This window comes from Mugil cephalus, chromosome 3, assembly GCF_022458985.1.
Source record: "Mugil cephalus isolate CIBA_MC_2020 chromosome 3, CIBA_Mcephalus_1.1, whole genome shotgun sequence".
NCBI lineage: Eukaryota > Metazoa > Chordata > Actinopteri > Mugiliformes > Mugilidae > Mugil > Mugil cephalus.
This window is the reverse complement of record NC_061772.1, coordinates 30,722,932-30,740,667: the sequence shown is the minus strand read 5'-3', so window position 1 is coordinate 30,740,667 and position 17,736 is coordinate 30,722,932. Positions and strand designations below refer to the sequence as shown.

The 17,736-nt window shown below is 42.7% G+C and overlaps 2 protein-coding genes across 4 annotated transcripts; one reads left to right on the top strand and one right to left on the bottom strand.

The window, feature by feature from the left end:
• The first annotated feature begins 2 nt into the window (after positions 1-2).
• pex16 (peroxisomal biogenesis factor 16) lies at positions 3-6,308 on the top strand. Its single transcript, XM_047580426.1, has 11 exons — positions 3-147; positions 328-363; positions 1,007-1,083; positions 1,553-1,686; positions 2,273-2,373; positions 2,467-2,544; positions 2,879-3,037; positions 3,843-3,915; positions 4,613-4,732; positions 4,832-4,896; positions 5,890-6,308. Exons 1-11 carry the CDS (start codon positions 15-17, stop codon positions 5,946-5,948), a joined length of 1,035 nt encoding a protein of 344 aa, XP_047436382.1. The 5' UTR covers positions 3-14; the 3' UTR covers positions 5,949-6,308.
• Positions 6,226-16,915, bottom strand: arfgap2 (ADP-ribosylation factor GTPase activating protein 2). 3 transcript variants are annotated; one of them, XM_047580409.1, is made up of 17 exons: positions 16,773-16,915; positions 14,322-14,440; positions 14,081-14,153; positions 13,187-13,318; positions 11,885-11,965; positions 10,973-11,078; positions 10,811-10,867; positions 10,481-10,525; positions 9,870-9,922; positions 9,311-9,447; positions 9,091-9,222; positions 8,796-8,924; positions 8,484-8,636; positions 8,154-8,280; positions 7,964-8,051; positions 7,260-7,384; positions 6,226-7,167 (listed from the first exon to the last, which is right to left on the bottom strand). In XM_047580409.1, exons 1-17 carry the CDS (start codon positions 16,842-16,844, stop codon positions 7,147-7,149), a joined length of 1,650 nt encoding a protein of 549 aa, XP_047436365.1. In that variant the 5' UTR covers positions 16,845-16,915; the 3' UTR covers positions 6,226-7,146. The 3 variants fall into 3 exon arrangements, 2 of the variants coding, with proteins under 2 accessions (XP_047436365.1, XP_047436367.1); XR_007112431.1 differs by lacking the exon at positions 8,154-8,280; XM_047580411.1 differs by lacking the exon at positions 10,481-10,525.
• Positions 16,916-17,736: the final 821 nt, after the last annotated feature.

The window sequence follows — 17,736 nt, the reverse complement described above, 5'->3', positions numbered from 1 at the left end:
TAGTTAAGGCTGAAATGTCTCAGTTTAAGGAGTACATCGATAAACTGACGCGTGTTTATGAGCGGTACACGGACTATGTGAGGAGGAACCCAGCGGCGACGGCACAGCTGGAGAGCACCGTGCGGACCCTCTCCTACCTGATCGCAGGTCAGTGACACATGTCACTTTATTTATTACATAAATTATATTTTACATAATGATGCAACGGAACTAATTACGTTTATTTTAACATAAATGGTAAAGATCCATCCTATAAGATTCTAAATGGAAAAGTTCTCTCCATGAAGTTTGACCAAATGACTGCATGTTATGGATTTTATTTTGCAGGTCGATTCGCAGATTCCCATGAAATATCTGAACTAGGTGAGTAAAGGTCAAAGGTCAGCTCGGCCCCTGATTCCAAAGCCATGTGAACACATAAGCCGGGGCTTCAGGGGACATTCGTGGGAATATTTTATGATATTTCAGAGATTAAATAAATAATTAAATAACATAAAATTAAAAATTAATTTAATAACTAATAATAGCAAACAGGAGTCAGACATGATGATACTGAAAATAAATCAGACGCACAGTTCTCCCATGATGGAGGAAAACAGCCTGAGGTGTTTACAGGAAATCTACAAATGTATGAATTCAATTAAATTCCATCTGTCTGTCTATGAAGTTAAGAAAGGAAGGATGCAAAGGAAGGAAGAGAGGAACGGAGGACATACATATATACATTATATATATATATATATATATATATATAGATAGATAGATAGATAGATAGATAGATATATAAAACGTATGTGTATATATACAAGATAGTCTCAAGATGATTTACAGAACCTAGAACCTAAAACTGAAGCACTAAGATGATGAGATATATTAAATAGGAATTTAATTTAATTAATTTTCTGACATTCTGTCAACATCAGCCTGATTTAGAATCACTTCACTCGTGTACCTAATGTTTTGTCAAATGTGTGTACTGACACAACGTGTGTGTGTGTGTTTCCAGTCTACTCTGCCTCCAACCTCCTGGTCCTGTTCAATGACAGCATCCTGCGTAAAGGCCTGAGATGTTCCCTCCCTGTGGTGAGTTCTGCAGCTTCTCAGAGAATCAGAACGATCAGAACTGGACGTGTTTAAGGCCAGAAAAAAAGATGCTTCGCCATAAAACCAGAATAAATACGAGTTATAGATGTGAAGTTAGGAGCAACAATCTGAGAAGAACGTTTAGTTCCCTTCAAGATTTTCTAGATTTCTCTATAAAAAATGACTCAAAACATCAACAGACGTCAAAGTAGACGGAGAGAACACAAACAAACAGGAAACAGAAACATTAGAGCAAAACGAGCCAATATTACATATCAGAGAGCTGCAGCTCCTGTTCATTTGGGCCAGATTAGTCTGATTTGTGTGGAAACCTCTCGATGTCTTTGAGTCATTTTGCGCAGGATGAAGGTGTGAGAGCGTCCAGGACTAACCAGGTCTAACCTGGACTAACCAGGTCTAACCTGGACTAACCAGGTCTAACCAGGTCTAACCTGGACCGTGTGTCCAGCCTCTGTCTCAGCAGAGACTCCTGACCTGGCTCTCTGTGCTGGAGTACGTGGAGGTTTTCCTGGAGATGGCCGCCGCTAAGCTGTGGGGGGACGTCGGGCGCTGGCTGGTCATCGGACTCATTCAGATCTTTAAGTACGGGTTCTGATCTAGTTTTTTTTGTTCTGATTATTCTAATAGTCTGAACAATGAACGAACGGTGGCAGGATTTTAAACAGAACCAGGAGAACGGATCTAATCCCTCCGGTTCTACCAGGGCCCCATTAGTTCCCAGTATGTTTAGGAATCACTGTTAAGATCTTAATGATTAAAATATCTGATTACTGACGCAGAGGAAACCAGGTCATTATCTTAAAAGTTATTTTCATCTGGTTTTCATTGTTTTTATCGTCTCTGTTTGGATTTTTATGTGTTTGTTTAATTCAGTTGAATTAAATTTTATTCATATAGCGTCAATAATGATACGAATCGTCTCAAGATGCTTTAGAAAATCAGGTGTGAAATAAATGAAGATGATTATTCTTATCATGATTATGTGGAATGTCATTAAAATGAGCTTAGAGCTCATTATTAATCAGTGTCCGTGTTCTTTTCACCATGTGTTTAATCCAGGATGAACCAGAGACTTGTTTCAAACATTTCTTTCAAGCTAAAAGTTAAGTTGAGATGTTCAATTCCTCCTCCTCCTCCTCCTCCTCCTCCTGCTGCTCCTCCTCCTCAGGGCAGTGTTCCGCATCGTTCTTCTTCTGTGGTATAAATCTGGCATCCAGACTTCACCTCCCATCATCCCCCTGGAGAGAAGTGCAGAGTTTGTCAGTGAAGGTGAGTTATCTTTCATCTCCTGACGTGTTTCTGATGAGGGCGAGTAAACGAATGTGACTAAAGGACGAATGAACGTTTTGGATTCGTTCTCAGATGAAAGTAACGAGGAACCGGACGACGTCGGCTTCGTGGGTCAGAGGTCGGGACGAGTCATCAGGCCTCTGGGCAGCGGTGAGTGTTCATAAAACCTTTGAAACGTTTAAACAGGTCTCAGTCTGTGTGTGAATCAGCTGCAGCGCCACCATGTGGTCAGTAGAATAATGTATCAGCTGCTGATTCTGGAAGGAAGGAAGGAATGAGGAAGGGAGGGAAATAAGGGAGGAAGGAAAGAAGTTACATTTCTGATCAGATCAGATCAGGCTGATTTTACTGGTTTCATTTTTCCGTCACATTCTTTGCAGCAGGAGCAAATATTCCAGAGTTTACAGTAACTAACGCTCCCTTCTTCCTCCTCCTCCTCCTCCTCTTCCTCTTCCTCCTCCTCCTCCTCCCTGGGGGGTACCAGCCCCCCCCCTGCAGGCCCGGCTGTGGGGAGCACCGAGTCAGAGGAAGAGGAGGAGGAGGAGGAGCAGCCTGAAGGAGGCGCTCCACAACAAACCAACACGGCTCAGTCTTCAGGAGACGATCGCAGAGTCTGTGTTCATCGGACGGCCGCTTCTCCACCGTATCCTTAACAGAAAAGACTTCACATAAGTCCTGAAATCAGACAGAGAGAAGCTCAAGTTCTAGTTTATTCAGGGAGAATGAGCCAATATTCCACGTTAGTGACGTCTGCCGTGTCTCCTGGTGTTTTACTTCTGGTCTTGGCAGACGGGGAAGTGTTGGTTGAAGTGTAGCTGCGTGTCCCATCACTTCTTACCTGCTGCTGTGGCTACGCTAGTTAGCTGAGGTCTTTTAGCTGGTTGCTAGTTGGTAGCAGGCTGTTAGCCTAAGGCTGCTGGCCTGCTGGTTGGTTTTCAGTGGGACTGGGCTTTTAAATGAGTTTTGCCTCAGATCATGACACAGTGGATTTTAACGTCTTATCCTGTTTATTAACGAATGTGCTGTGACTGATGTTGAGTCGTATTTATACAGAAATGTAGAAAGTTCTGAAACAACTACTAGAGTTTACTAATAGAAATGAAACTTTTTACCAGCTAATCAATGAGAGAAGTCAAAAAAAGACTTAGTTGGCATCTTTTTGTGCAGGAGAGTAAGAGATAAAAAGCTAAAAAGATAAAGAAATGTGTCATTCTGACGGCTTCATTCATCCAGGGCTTTAAATCAGAGATGAACCAGATCATAAAGATGAAGATGAACAGATGAAAGCTGGTCGTGTAGTAATGGAACTGTCCTGTAGGTGGCAGACTGCTGCAGATAAACTCTCTACCAACCTTAGAGGACATGTATTCATTTTAGAGACGTTTAATCCAGCAAACTGTTTAGTCCCAGAGGACTCGTCCTCGTCCTGAACTCCGTCCCTACATCAGTTCTCTGCCTCGGACTCTGTGGGAAACAGTCGTGGAAACCGTGGCTCGTCTCCGGAGCCCTCGAACTGTCCAGGTAAAAACACACAATAATTATTTAACGACAGCAAGAAAAACAGTGTCTAAGATGCTAGATGTCATTTAGCCGTAGCTACAGTCATTAAAAGTCATTTATCTCTTCTTCATGTGTTTTTGTTCTAATTGTGTTCAGAGAAAAAAAAAAGTGGAAAAAGTAAAAAGATCTGAAATTTAAGGCTTAAATTTTGATCTCAAACTAAAAAGCAAATGTGGGGAAGTTTTTTTTTTTTATAATCAGGAAGATGTGTTAGTGGCGTCTGTTAGAAACTGGTATTGACCAGACGTAAAGAAAACTTCCTGATGACGTTTCCATGTTTTTATCAATGGTTCTGTTTTGTGAGTTTATTCTGTAAAGTGTCTCTGAGCAGCTTTTTTAATCCAGTTTAGTTCAGTTTGATCCTAAAGGGACCGAACCAGTAACGCAGTAGTGTCGTAATCTACGGATAAAGAACATGATGAAAGTGTTAACATTTAATAAACTCTTACAAACCATTTAATGAAGTGGAGTTTGTGTTTAGTTCCAGGTTAGTTCCACGGCTCTAAAACTAACCCGAGGAATTCAGTTCCAGTTATTGTTCCGACGTCGTCTTAAATCCAGGAGCAGTTTGCTCTGATGTTCATCAGATCAGATCTGGAGTCACGTCCTCAGGTCCTGGACTCATTGTGTCCGGTCTCTGTCGGTCCTGTTCTTCCAGCTTCGCTCTGCTCAGCGACGCCAAGTTCCAGAACCGGTGGGAGAGGACAGAGATGAGGAGGAGAGGCTTCCTGCTGCTCTACTACCTCCTGCGCTCTCCGTTCTACGACAGATACTCCAGGTGCAGACGTCCCACGGGTTAAAATACGAAGGCGTCTGGATGATCCTCAGGAGACGTGGGGTAGAACTGGTTTGGTTTTAACCGTTTTCTGGTTTTCAGGGAGAAGATTCTGTTCCTGCTCAGACTCTTGGCCGATCACGTTCCAGGAATAGGACTCGTGGCTCGTAAGTCGTCCATCTCTAAAGTGTCTCCACAGAGAACCTGTCCCAGTGTCTCCGGTCTCCTCGTCAGATCAGGACTCTGGTTCTGGATCAGTTTTTCTCTGTGTTCATGTTTGTAACGTTTAAAGGTTTGGTTGTTTCAGGCTGCATTAATCTAAAGTCCCGGTTGAACCGGTTCCAGAGCGTCTCTGAGAAGTCGTCTCAGTTTAGATTAACGTCAGATTTTAGGCTGGTTTCACTGGACTAATGTGAACTGGGTTTAATCTTTGTTTTAGAATTGTGACTGGCTTTGTCTTCTGCTGCTGTGGCTCATCAGAGATGGGTTTTTCTGCATTCCTGGGTTGGAACCAGTGGTTATTTGAGTTCCTGTCTGTTCCTTTTCTATCATCTCCAACCAGTCGCACATTTCTCTTTTTCTGACCATCCTCTGTTAAACCCTAGAGATGGTTGTGAGTTAAAATCCCAGTAGATCAGCAGTTTGTGTAACAGTCAGACCAACAACCAACAACCAGACCACGTTCAAAGTCACTTAAATCCTCGTTCTGATGCTCGGTTTGAACTTCAGTAAATTGTCTTGATCTCCTCTACATGAGTAATTGCAGCCATGTGATTGGCTGATTAGATACTTGTGTATTGAACAGGTGTAGCTAATAAAGTGGCCGGTGAGTGTTAGACCGTCTGTGTTCTCACGGCACCAGTTTAATCTGGACCTCTGGTCATTGGTAATGATCTTAATCTCAGGCGAATCGTCCGTGCGTGTGGTTTGTGACGTCACGATTAAACCACAGATGAACCCTGAACCTGTTTCTAGGTCCTGAGATAAACCTGATCCAGACAGAACCAGACTCTGTCACTTCTTCTGTCTCTTGAGAATCATGAAGGAAGTTTAACGAATCACAGTGTGACAGATGTTAGGGAGCAAAGGAAACATTGAGTTAGTTTAGTTTAGACGTCCTCAGGTAAAACTAAAGCTAAATGATGCTGCTCTGCCTCCAGGTCCTCTGATGGATTATCTCCCCACCTGGCAGAAGATCTACTTCTACAACTGGGGATAAAAAGCCTCGGGTCCAGGAGAAAGGACCCGTCAGAGACAAAAGACACTTCCCCAGAAATCAGAAAGGAAACCGACACTATGAGGAACTTTGTTCTCCTCAGAAATCATCATCACAGCTTTTCCTACTCAACAGTTTCTAATCTTAGTTCGTTCAAGGAAACGTTTTCCTGCTTTCAGAGACTTTCGTTGTGATTGATTCACGGTTTCATTTCATCCTTAGCAGAGAAAAAGTAATCGGATTCTCACCAGCAGGCGACAAGAAAGAGTTTAACACAGCAGACGTTTCTTCATCTTTATTAACATACTGAATAAGTTTCTTCTTTTTTTTTTGTAGCCTACAAATAAATAATTTTGAACATTTCATCCTTTTCAGTCCACACGTTTCTTACTCGTTTGTTTGGAGGCGGGAGGAGGAGGGAGGGGGGTGTTACTGACAAACATACGACAAATGACAAACCGCTTTCTAGGACGAGAACAAACCGGAAAATTAAGATTCATTCGTGTTCAGCACAGAGATGACGTTCAGAGAAATGATTGAGTTTGTGGAACCGACTCAGAATGAAAGAGGTTCTGGTGTGAGATGCATAGTCAGAGCGGGACGTAAACTCTAAAACGCCTGCTGGACGCAGCGCCACCTTCTGGTTTTAGTTTGAACTGATTATTTAAACAGAAAAATAATAACCTCTAAAATAAAACCTGTGATGAAGCAGCAGTGAGTTAAACTTTACTGGAATCTCGTTCAAATTAACACTAAAAATAACTTTTTTCTTCTTTTTTTTTTAATATCACAGTAAAACAAACGTATCAGATAATATGAATCAAACAAATCAACACTCTGATCTGAGAATAAGGAATAAAATATAGAAGAATTAACTCTCGACATCATTGTGAAAATCTAAGACCAAAAATCTTTTGCACAGAAAAAAAAAAATTACAAAGAAAACTCGTTTTAGAAAAAAAAAAGACCAAACCACCGTCCGTCCGTCCGTCCCGCCAGAATCTGATGGTTTCATTTACGAAAATAAAAGTCTACTAATGAGGATGAGAGAAGAAAATACTGTGTCACTCCTGGAAAAGTGTCTCTGAAGTGGAGGACGAGGGAGAGTTTCTTGTCTCCATGCAACCGTCTTCTGTCTCTCGTCGTGTCCTCGGTCCCCAGGCGTCGGGTCGGCGTGAGGCGGCGTCGCTGCCGTGGGACGTCAGTACGAGCCGTAACGGTCCTGAGGCCGAAGACAGAACATAAAACCAATGAGAATGAAAATGGGAGCAAAGGGTTCAGAGGCCGAGCGACGTTTAACGTCTGACGTCTCACCTGGATCGTGTTCATGACTCCGTTGGCGAGGACGGCCATTTTCCCAGCCACCGTCTTCACGCCCTGTTTGAACTGTGCGATGTCCGGGCCGGAGGGGAGAACCCCGTCAAAGCCCGACGCCCTCCCTGAGGGGGGGGGCAGAGTTTAAGACTTTCTAAGACTCTGCATTAGATTAAAGCTCAGAATCTGGTTTGATCTCGACTTATTTACAAGTTGCACATGAATCATCATCCATCTCTAAAAATACAAACCCTGTAGTATTCATTACAATTACATGAGTTCTGTTTTTACCTTTGTGCTTTAAATTTCATTAGTATTTATTTACAATGACAATAAAGGAACCTAACACGTCAAACTACACGCTTTAAAACATTTAGACAAATTCAGAATGAGTTTGGATTGGAAAGCAGAGATTGAAATATATAAATATATATAAATAAATAAAAGGATATTTACACGGAAACCTTCAATTAATGAGACAGAAATGAAAGGAGGAACTCTCTACTGAAGGATGTGACTGAAGTGTTGACAGAAGCAGGAATTTAAGACAGATGTTTCCTGAAGTGACAGTGAAGAAGCACTACGTATAAACTCCTCCCTCCCTCTAAAATAACTGGGTCTTAAAAAGTGTGAGGACAGAGAGGAGACGCCTCAAACCTCTGGAGGAGGTGACTCCTCCGTCACGTCTCAGATTGTTCCTTTACCTTTCTGGTCGCTGCCGTCTCCAAACAGGTCGGCGGAGCTGATGGAGGAGTTCCCGGACATGCTCTCCAGTCTCGTCTTGGCCTCGTACTGAGAAAAGACCAAACAGAAAGTCAACACAGACTGTTCTGCTCGTGGTGTTCGTGGTGTTTGTGTTTTTTGCTCTAAGCGTCTGGTCTCCTGGTCTCTGACCTCAGCGCTGCTCTCGCGACCAAAGAACATGTCTGAGGAAATGGCCTTAGCGTTGGCGAACTTCTGCCGGGCTTCGCTCGACTCAGACACCGGCACCGACGCCTCGGCTTTCCTCCGGCTGGGGAGTCTGAGAGTAACCACAGGTCAGTGAGGAGGGGAGGGAGGAGGGGAGGGAGGAGGTGAGGAGGAGGTGAGGGAGGTCAGTGAGGAGGTAGTTGAGGGGGTCAGTGAGGAGGTGAGGAGGTGAGTGAGGAGGTGAGGAGGTGAGGAGGTGAGTGAGGTGAGGGGGTCAGTGAGGAGACATGAGGGAGGAGGTGAACATCCACATACCTCTCTCCGATGGGCTGGATACTAGAGATGGTGACCTCCTCCTTGGGGTCCTCCTTATCCAGGGCCCAGGACGTGGCGAAGGAGGACGTCCCTCCATCAGTGTCCCACCGAGACCCAAAGCTGTCCCCCACTGAGAACGGGTTGTCCTTGTACCTGGGACACGACGCACAGACGGATTTTTACTGATTATTATGCTGTTCTCTGTCAAACTGGGCTGAACGTTCCCCCTGGTTCCCCCCTGGTTCCTGTGGTTCCCCCCCTGGTCCTGGTTCCCCCCCTGGTCTCCCCCCCGGTTGAGAGCGGTGGACATACTTGGGGGGTCCGGAGGTGAAGCCGGGCTCATCAAACAGGTCCAGTTTGGAGCGAGAGGAGGACTTTGCTCCGACAGGTGTTTCCTGTTCGATCACCTGCATCTCTGACATCACTGAGTGAGACACAGCGCTGGAACAGACACACACTCAGTTACACTCAGTTACACTCACAGCTCAGTCACCTGTGATGTAGCACTAACACAGAGACTCCTCCCCCCTCCCCCTCCCTCCCTCCTGAGATCAGACTCCAGACCTTAAACCTGGACAGGCGTCTGTTCCAGGTGTCGTGTCGTTACCTCCTGTTCCCGAAGCCCATCCCCAGCCTCTCAGCCTGCTCCCTCTTCTTCCCCTCCATGTTCTGGAGCTTCTTCTCCTCCATCTTCCTGTCGATCTCCAGCTCCTTGTAGGCCAGACGCATGGAGGCCACGCTGCAGCAGAGACCAGGACACACGTTTAAGGGCTTCACGGTTTAAAGGCTTCGTGGAAACACAGCTCTAACTTTAACCTTCTCCTTACATGGACTCCTCAGCTTGTTTCTTAGCCTCAGCGACCTGCTCCTCCCTCATCTTCTCAGCCACCTGAGCCTGTTTCTCCACCTCAGAGAAGCTCTTGCTGCTCACCTTCTGAGCTCCGAGGCCTTTCTTAGCGCCGAGCTGCATCAGGGAGGGAGCAGGTAGAAAATAAGGGTCAGGACGGTTTAAAGTTTCTACAGAAGAATGACTGAAAACATCAGGGTCAGATCAGAGATCAGAGATCAGAGAGGAGGCTCCTCTGGCCTTAAACCAGAGTCCATGAGTTTCCATCAGTGTGATGAGACTCAGGTCCTGGTTCAGTTTCTATAAATCAGAGATTTGTCTCAGTCTGATCTTCTAAACACATGTTTGTGTTGAAGTGTTTGATCCTGGAAACAAAGCTTCATTCACGTTCACAAGTCATTTTTATGCAGAAATGGAGAAAATAGTGAAGGATGGACTTTCTAATGTGAGCGTCTCTACGTGGTGGAGGTGGAGGAGGAAAACCAGCTGATAAAACTAAACCACCTTCCAGTGATGGCAGGTTTGACTCGAGGACTCACCCCTTTCTTGGCGGCCATGGGCTTCTTCTTCCCGATGATGGACGGCTTCACATCTGTAACACAAGTGGAAACGTGTTAAGATAGACTTTTATTTTTAAGACTTTGTTTAGCACAAAAACACACGAGCTCAGAAAAACAAAACAAAGAAACAGCACTGAGAGGGATTTCATTTTTTAAACTGTTAATTCTCAAACTGTAATGCATCAAATCATCTTTCAAATCACACGATAAAGATAAGAACAAAGACACGTCGGCCGGTGCAGAAAAGCATTTTCACCTCTGATGTTAGTCGGCCACGTCACTCACAGAGTAAAATTACAGCCTTTTGCTTGTTTTCAGACTCGTTGACACGTATTATTAAAATCCTTTGATGCGATTGGTTCGTGAGAAGTTATTCCTGCATAAAGTCGACATGCGTCGGCCACAGGCTCACAGACAAAGCCCACGTTCTTTGTGCACAAAGCAGCTCGTCCTTTTGGCATTTCTTAAACATCAGCATCGTTTCCATGGAGAAAGCTCAAGTGTCAATCAAATCAAATGAAAGCAGCACAACCATGCGGCCGAGCCGTGAGAAACCAGCCGGCGCCACAAAGCGGTTTGTCCTTCATCACCTGTGGGCGTCCACCCGTCCTGTGACGACAGACGCATGGAGTCCTCTACAGGACGAAACAAAGCGATCACACTTCAACACCGTGAGACTAACGAGCCTCTATTCACCTGGTACAGACTCATTCCTTCACTTTGTGACCGAACTGGAGATAGAAAGGTACGAAACACCAGCTAAAAATAGTCTTTTCTTCTCATTCAGTGTTGTGTTCGTCTTTGTGCACATAATTAATACCTAGAAAGAAACTGAAGTCGCCTGGAGTCTCTGACGGCTGCAGGTCAAAGGTCTGATGATGAGAATGTGAAGAATGATGAACCGAGGGCAGTTTACTCACCGATGGAGGCTTTGGGCGACGTGCTCAGACCATCGATGCTGGGACCGTCCTCTGGCTCTACAGGAAAAAAAAAAAAAAAACAAAGAAATACGTTTTGTTGAAACTCGGCTGTGAACGGAGGATCAGGGCTGAGACATTCACAGACAGGTTTGTTGTACTAACGGTTTTCGTCCTGGTTCTTAGCCGTCGTCTCCGTCATCTGTAGAGTCACGGTGGCTCCGTTCTGCTCCGGCTCAGATGGTGGCGCCATGTTCCAGTCATAGGCGGGCTGGGAATTTACATTTTCATTTAAGTGACAAAGAATTAAACTTTCAAAATTAAAGGAATCTTTAATCTAAACATAGACAACGAGGACCAAGTCAAACACAAATAAAATGTTATACTATTATATATAAAATGAGCCAATGCTCCAGATCAGAGATTAAACCAGAGTCCATGTATCCAACGTGTGTCCATCAATGATGAGACTCAGGTCCTGGTTCAGTTTCTATAAATCAGGGATTTGTCTCATGTTTGTGTTGAAGTGTGTGATGACAACAGATGAAAGGAGCTTTGTGAGGAGCTCAGAAAAAGAGTTGTTGTTGCTCATCAGGCTGGAAAAGGTTCCACAACCATCTGTAAAGAGTCTGGAAGCCACAAATAATCCACAGAGAGTCAGACAGATTGAAGACGACTGTTCCCCTCCACAGGAGTGGTCCACCAACAAACATCACTCCATCATAGTGGGAGAGGAACCAGAGGAACCCAGGGGAACTTCTAAGCAGCTAAAGGCCTCTCTCACATTGGCTGATGTTCATGTTGATGAATCCACTCAACAACCAAAGACACTGCTCTCTGTCCACAAAGAACATGTGGGACGATGTTTAGTGGACAGATGAGACCAGAGTAGAATAGTTTGGTTTAAATGTTTGAAGATGAACCAACCTGCATTCCAGCATCAGAACCTCATCCCTCCATGACACATGGGGGCGCTAATGTCCTGGTTTGTTCCTGTTCTGCTGCATCTGCTCATCATTGATGGACCAATGAACTGTGAATTCTACCAGTGAACTCTGAAAGAAAATGTTACTGTACCTGTGTGTGTTCTGCGAAGAAGTCGGCCTCTTTCTTCTCAGGAGTTGCAGCGCTGCCTCCTGCAGAAGATTCGATCCACAGCTGTAACCAGGTCAAGAGGAGAAGTTAATCATCCTGCGATAAAGAGACGGCTCCACGTGTTTTAGCATCAGTCTGAGTTTTATTGTTATATTGACAGTGATGTGATTTGTACTGCGTGTTTTCCACACCCTGTGTACTCTGAACTAGACATGCCAACATGACTCCGACACTGAAATATCGTCTGGCGTTGTGTGCAGATGTTATAACAGTTTAGATTATTTGCATACAAGCATCTTGATGCATGGTGTGGATACATGTACATAAAGCTGGACAGGATGGAAGTTAATGGAGGATCTGAGTGTGTTTTATTGTAGCTGTAGGAGCCTGTGACTTGGCTGTTTCTGAAACAGCCAAAAGTTGTAAAACTGAGTTCAGATTAGAATTAGTCCTCAAAGTTAAATGGTTCAAGGTGAAGGATGTGACTTTGAGACAAGGACCAAACTGTGAAGGCGAGAAAATCAGGTCAGAACATCTCCAGAACTGCATCTTAGTGGGATGTTCCTGGTCTGAACCAAATCTGGTGCAAGGAGGTAAAAGAACCATTGACAGGGTCATGAACCAAGGCCACGGATCACATGAATCTACAGGATCTCAATCAAGCTACATTCAAAATTCAACAGTCTGAATGTGGTCCTTGTCCCAGTTTGTCCCAGGAAAAAATGCCTCATCATCTCAGGGTATGTTATTACTATTTCAGATCTTTGAAAAGAGAAGAAACACGATGTAAAGCGTTCAGTCCAGTCCTTCACAGAAAAACATGCTGTAAGAAAACTTTTCATAAACCCAGCAGATACAGGAAACAGGAACGTAAGCCAGTGAATGGGGCAGTTACTGCGCGCAAAGCAAAGTAGTCGCTGAAGTCTGAAAAAGAAGCTGCACGACACGTTTTTGTTTTTGTTCCTGGGTCAAATGTCAGCACAGTGGATCATGCAGACACGCGTCGCCTTGTTTAACTCTGATTAAGGTGCATACATCTATTCCATCACATTATCTTATGGTAATAACTCTTTTTTTTACTGGCCCATGTGACTGGGATGAGCTGTAACTGCTGAAAACGTTGATGCTGCCTCTGGTAGAAAAGAATCTGCTGCTAAACTCTTGGTGTCAGACACAACACACTTTGAAACAGTTCTGATTCCAGGATAATTAGTTTGGGATTTATAAAACTGGGAGTTAAAGAAGGATAAAGGAAGATGAAGGCGCCGTCGGACCGATACTCACGTCTGTGCCGTATTTGGACAGCGCAGCGTTTGCCTGCTGCCGAATCTTCTCGCGGTACATCTGGGCTGCACGGCTGTTGTACTTGGCGTTGGTGTCGTTCGTGGAGCAGCCATGCTGGCGGAAGAACGCCGTCTGTAAAAAGATTTAAAAAGAAAAACACATATAAATGAATAAATGATCAGGGCTCAATATTTTAGATTTGATTCTGACTCACAAGGAAACAAATTTATTTCTGTTTTTAAACAATTTTACTTAGAGATATTTTACTAACCCAGTCAGACTGAAGCTTCTGTTTTATTTTACACCTCACATGTGGATTTATCTCCCAATAAGATTTGTAATGAGAAGGTGCAAGAAATAACACAGATTTCCAAAGAAATTTACTTGAGGATTTTAGTTGATACTGGATCTTTAACTTCAAGATCTTTTTGAATCAGAATGTCACAAAGCGCTAGCGGTGATGTCTCCTCCGTCTTACATGCGTCTTTGCTTTCGTCAGGTCTTCTCTGTCCTTAGACTTTTTAAATCCTGATGCTCATATTCTGGATCTCCTTTCACATGTGCACTTATCTCAATGCTCAATTTAGCTCAAGTTTTGTCGTGGGAAACCAGATTTCTAACGAGAGGATGCAGGAAATGCTTTGTATTTATTTTGTACCATTTTAAAACTCAGCTGTGTACACTTTAAAGTTAGATGTCGTAGTTCCAGCTTCCAAAATATGATCTTTTCTCTGAATCGTCTATGACGGTAAACTGAATAACCTTTATTGGACATAACAAGGCTGCGAAGCCTCGTTTTATTATTTTCTGGTAAAATAATCTTTAGCACAGCAGTTAATTAGGTTTTGCTTTAAATGTCCGATCGGGTCAAAGCTCAGTTTTCCTCAGACTCACCGCGTTAGCGTTGCCTCCTACTTGCATACATCTGAGCTGGAACCAGTTCCAGTTGGAGTCTAACTCGGTGGATCTGAGGTAGAAAGGGAAATATAACGGCACAGCAAGCGTTAAACATGAAGTTATATGCACAGTCACTTTGCTCTGACAGTAGCTCGTGTGTTTTTTAACTCTCAGGTCACTCAGCTGTCGAAGAAGAAGGAACCATGATGGCGGCTGACGTGCAGCGGCCGGTGTTTACCTGATGAAGCTGAGGTGAACTCCCAGGGAGCGGTGGATGCCGGAGCAGTCAATGCACAGGAACACGCCGTAAGAAATACTGGCCCAGCTCGGGTTCTTGGCAGCACAGTCAAAGCAAACCTGCACATGAAAAACACAATGCACACGGGTTACGCACAAAGACAACATACATACAGGCTGTGCATTTTTTAATGTTTGTGGTTAAGGATAAGATTCCCCAATAAAAAAAATACATTACAAACAAACAAGGCTGTGCTCAAGTTATAAAATATGGAAAATGAGTAAGCTTACATATAAATATACGTATGTATTCACACATCCACCGTTGGCGAGGATGCAGACAGTAAAAAACAGCAGGTATAAAAAAAAATATATGTATATGTACATGCAGTTTGGAGGAATATTATTGCACATTTGTTGTTGTGGGTCCACTGGGAGCAGACCTGGTTGTAGATAAAACCAAAAACTGGACAAAAACATCCTTAAGATTTTATTTTTAAATCCAAAAACTTGAAAAAGGACATGCTGGGGCGTTTGTGAATCTGGAGAAGCTCCAGGTTTATTTACTCTTCCCAAGAAAACTGACAAAATGAGATCAGATCTCCAGTTCTGGCTGGAGACGCACGTGGAGACACATTTTAATTAATTAACACCGGGTCTGAACACATGGAAATTAAAGATGGACAGGTGAGACCAGGTGAGATCAGACTGGACCCTGGTTGGACGTTAATTCAAGGTCTGAACAAAGTCCGACACTTTCACTCAAAGCAACAGCTCAACAGAAAACAGCCTCCTATGGAAACGTCATCAGTCCACGGTTGGGAAAGACGCCTCATGGTGACGTCAGAGTAAATGAGAAGCAAAACACAGCGACAGTCTCGAAGGTTTGACTTCATTTCTTAAGGATAGAGTTTACCCAACTAAAAATTATTTTTCCAAGTTGTTTATCTTCCTGCTGCCTCCCTTTTCTACTGTAGGATCTAAATTTGTCCTGGAAGGTCAATAAAATCTCATTTTTATCATTTCATAGAGTCACTAATTGATACTAATGAATGGGAACCATCACTAGCTGCTGCCTTAGTGCAGATAGGTTCCTTCCTTTATACTTTTCCTTATATTTCATGTCGTTTTAAAGTGATGATGATTGTATTGATTTGTAAATGCTTTATGTTGCTCTGTGGATCAAATTTAGATCAATATACACTTTTTTTTAGATGAAAATGAGGAGTGTATTCAAAGATAAAAGGTGTATTGGGCCAATAAGTTTGGGCTGGATTAAATCATGGGTCAGTTTTCTAACACATTACAGGGTGAAACTGATTTTAGTTCAGGAAACACACACATTCAGCCCAATTTGATCTCAAACAGGTCGGACCAGTATGATAACAGAATGAAGACGTATAAATAATGACTCCAAACATTTTCCATTTGTTTCAGTGCATCATTTCTCTGGGTGGAACATCTCACAGCAGGATCACAGCTCTGGACATGAGCTGTGTTTCAGTAAAAAAGTCATTTTCTTCTGGTTTCATTGATAAAAGTCATTATAGGATTCAACCAACACATTTTTTCAAAACAAACAAACAAACAACAACAACAAAAAAATAAAAATCAGGAAAACACAACTGTGTACCAACTGATTATCACTCAAGAACAAACCAACTTAGACTGATTCTGACTTTTGTGACAGAAACGTCAGAGTCTTGTCTTTAAAAAGAGACTGAGACCATGAATGACTCACTTTACTTTGGGTATCTCCTAAAAAGACGTTTTTCTTTGTAAAAAGGCCGGAATGACGAGAGCTCAACAAGATGTCCCTCAAAACAAATCAAGTTTCTTCAGAAAAACTAGTGTAATTTGTGCTGATCTGTATGTCACGTTAATATAAAACACAAAAGCTAAATGTTGTACGCAGGCCGGGATTGGTGCTAATTCAATGGGGAAAACGTATTTAAAAACGTTTTCAAGTTTGGTTGGTTACAAGTGTCACGTCAAACAAACAGATAATAACTGAATGTCAGACTGACCACATGAAACCCTGATAAATGTCATGTCGTTAACCTACACAGCTGGAATTAATTAGCAACACATAGATCAATATAGTCATGACTTTCAATTTGTACGTGACAATTTTCAATAATTGAAGCGTTTTATTCCGATAACATTTACTGCCTAGCTCAGTTATTCTGCTTCAATCCCTCAAAGGTGAAGCAGATTGTCACGTTAGCTCTCTCAACATACACAAACTGTATACGTGGCCTTTATGTTTGACAGCTTTACCGGCAGGCTAGCAGCCGTTAGCTCCGGTTAGCCGGGGCCTTAGCTCCAGTGCTATCACAACTAGCGCAAGATGAAGCTATCAGAGCGAGTACCGTTTAAGATAGAAATAAAAAATCACACAGAAGTGACAGACAAGCAAACAGTGACTGGGTTGTTTTTATTTTCGGGTTACCTTGTTTGTCGGAATCGATCTTAATCGTTTGAAGATGGTGAGAATTTCGGTCTTATTTGGTTCCGTCGCCATTTTGCCACTCTGACAATTTCCACACGATTACGTCACTATGGTATCCCGTGAGTCCCAAATGAAGAAAAAAATGTAAAGAAAGCGAAAGCGTAAAAAGAGGAAACGAAAAGTTACCTGATTGTTTGGTTTTAAAATGACACGATTTTTAAATTATTCGAGTACAGAAAAAAATGACAGGAGGTAGATATTTTTTCATTATGCACTACGGGAAAAAATCTAAATGTCAAGAAAAAAGTAAAAATATTACATTGTTGTTGAGAAAAAAGTCATCATTTCGAGACTATAACAATCAGTGCATTATTCTTGTACAGAAAAGAATAGAGGAGTTTTTGAAATATAATGTTGAGACAACAGTTGAAATAAAACACAGCTGTTTTAAGCTAGTTAATTAGCAACACAGTTAATTAAGGATGGAAATCTGGACTCGTTTAAAGTAGTGCTCCATTTTTGGGAGGATATTTTGTTTCCATTCTTTTCTATATTGAAAGATCTTTATAGGCCTTTGTTTTCCAAAATTATTTTCTCAGGTTTCATTTACATAGCATTTCCAATTAATTATTATGATACAATATAATTCTCTGCCCAGTTAAATGCCAATTAAAGATGTGGCTTTAGACTCTTTGTAGGGAGTCCATTCTTTTCAGAGAACTAGTCACGGTTCCTTATTTTTCTTGAAATATAGACCTTGTTTTCTAAAACAAATTTTCTCCATTTTCACTTGTCTGTTTCACAATACATCATTTATTTTTGAGCTCCTGATATGAAGGTTTTCCATGCTGTTGATTAGATCCCGAGTTCATTAAGCCAACTTAGAAGACGCTATACACGTACTTCTTTTATCTTTTGTGACATGTTGAGTATTTTGTGGATCTCCTGGTATCAGACATTAGTC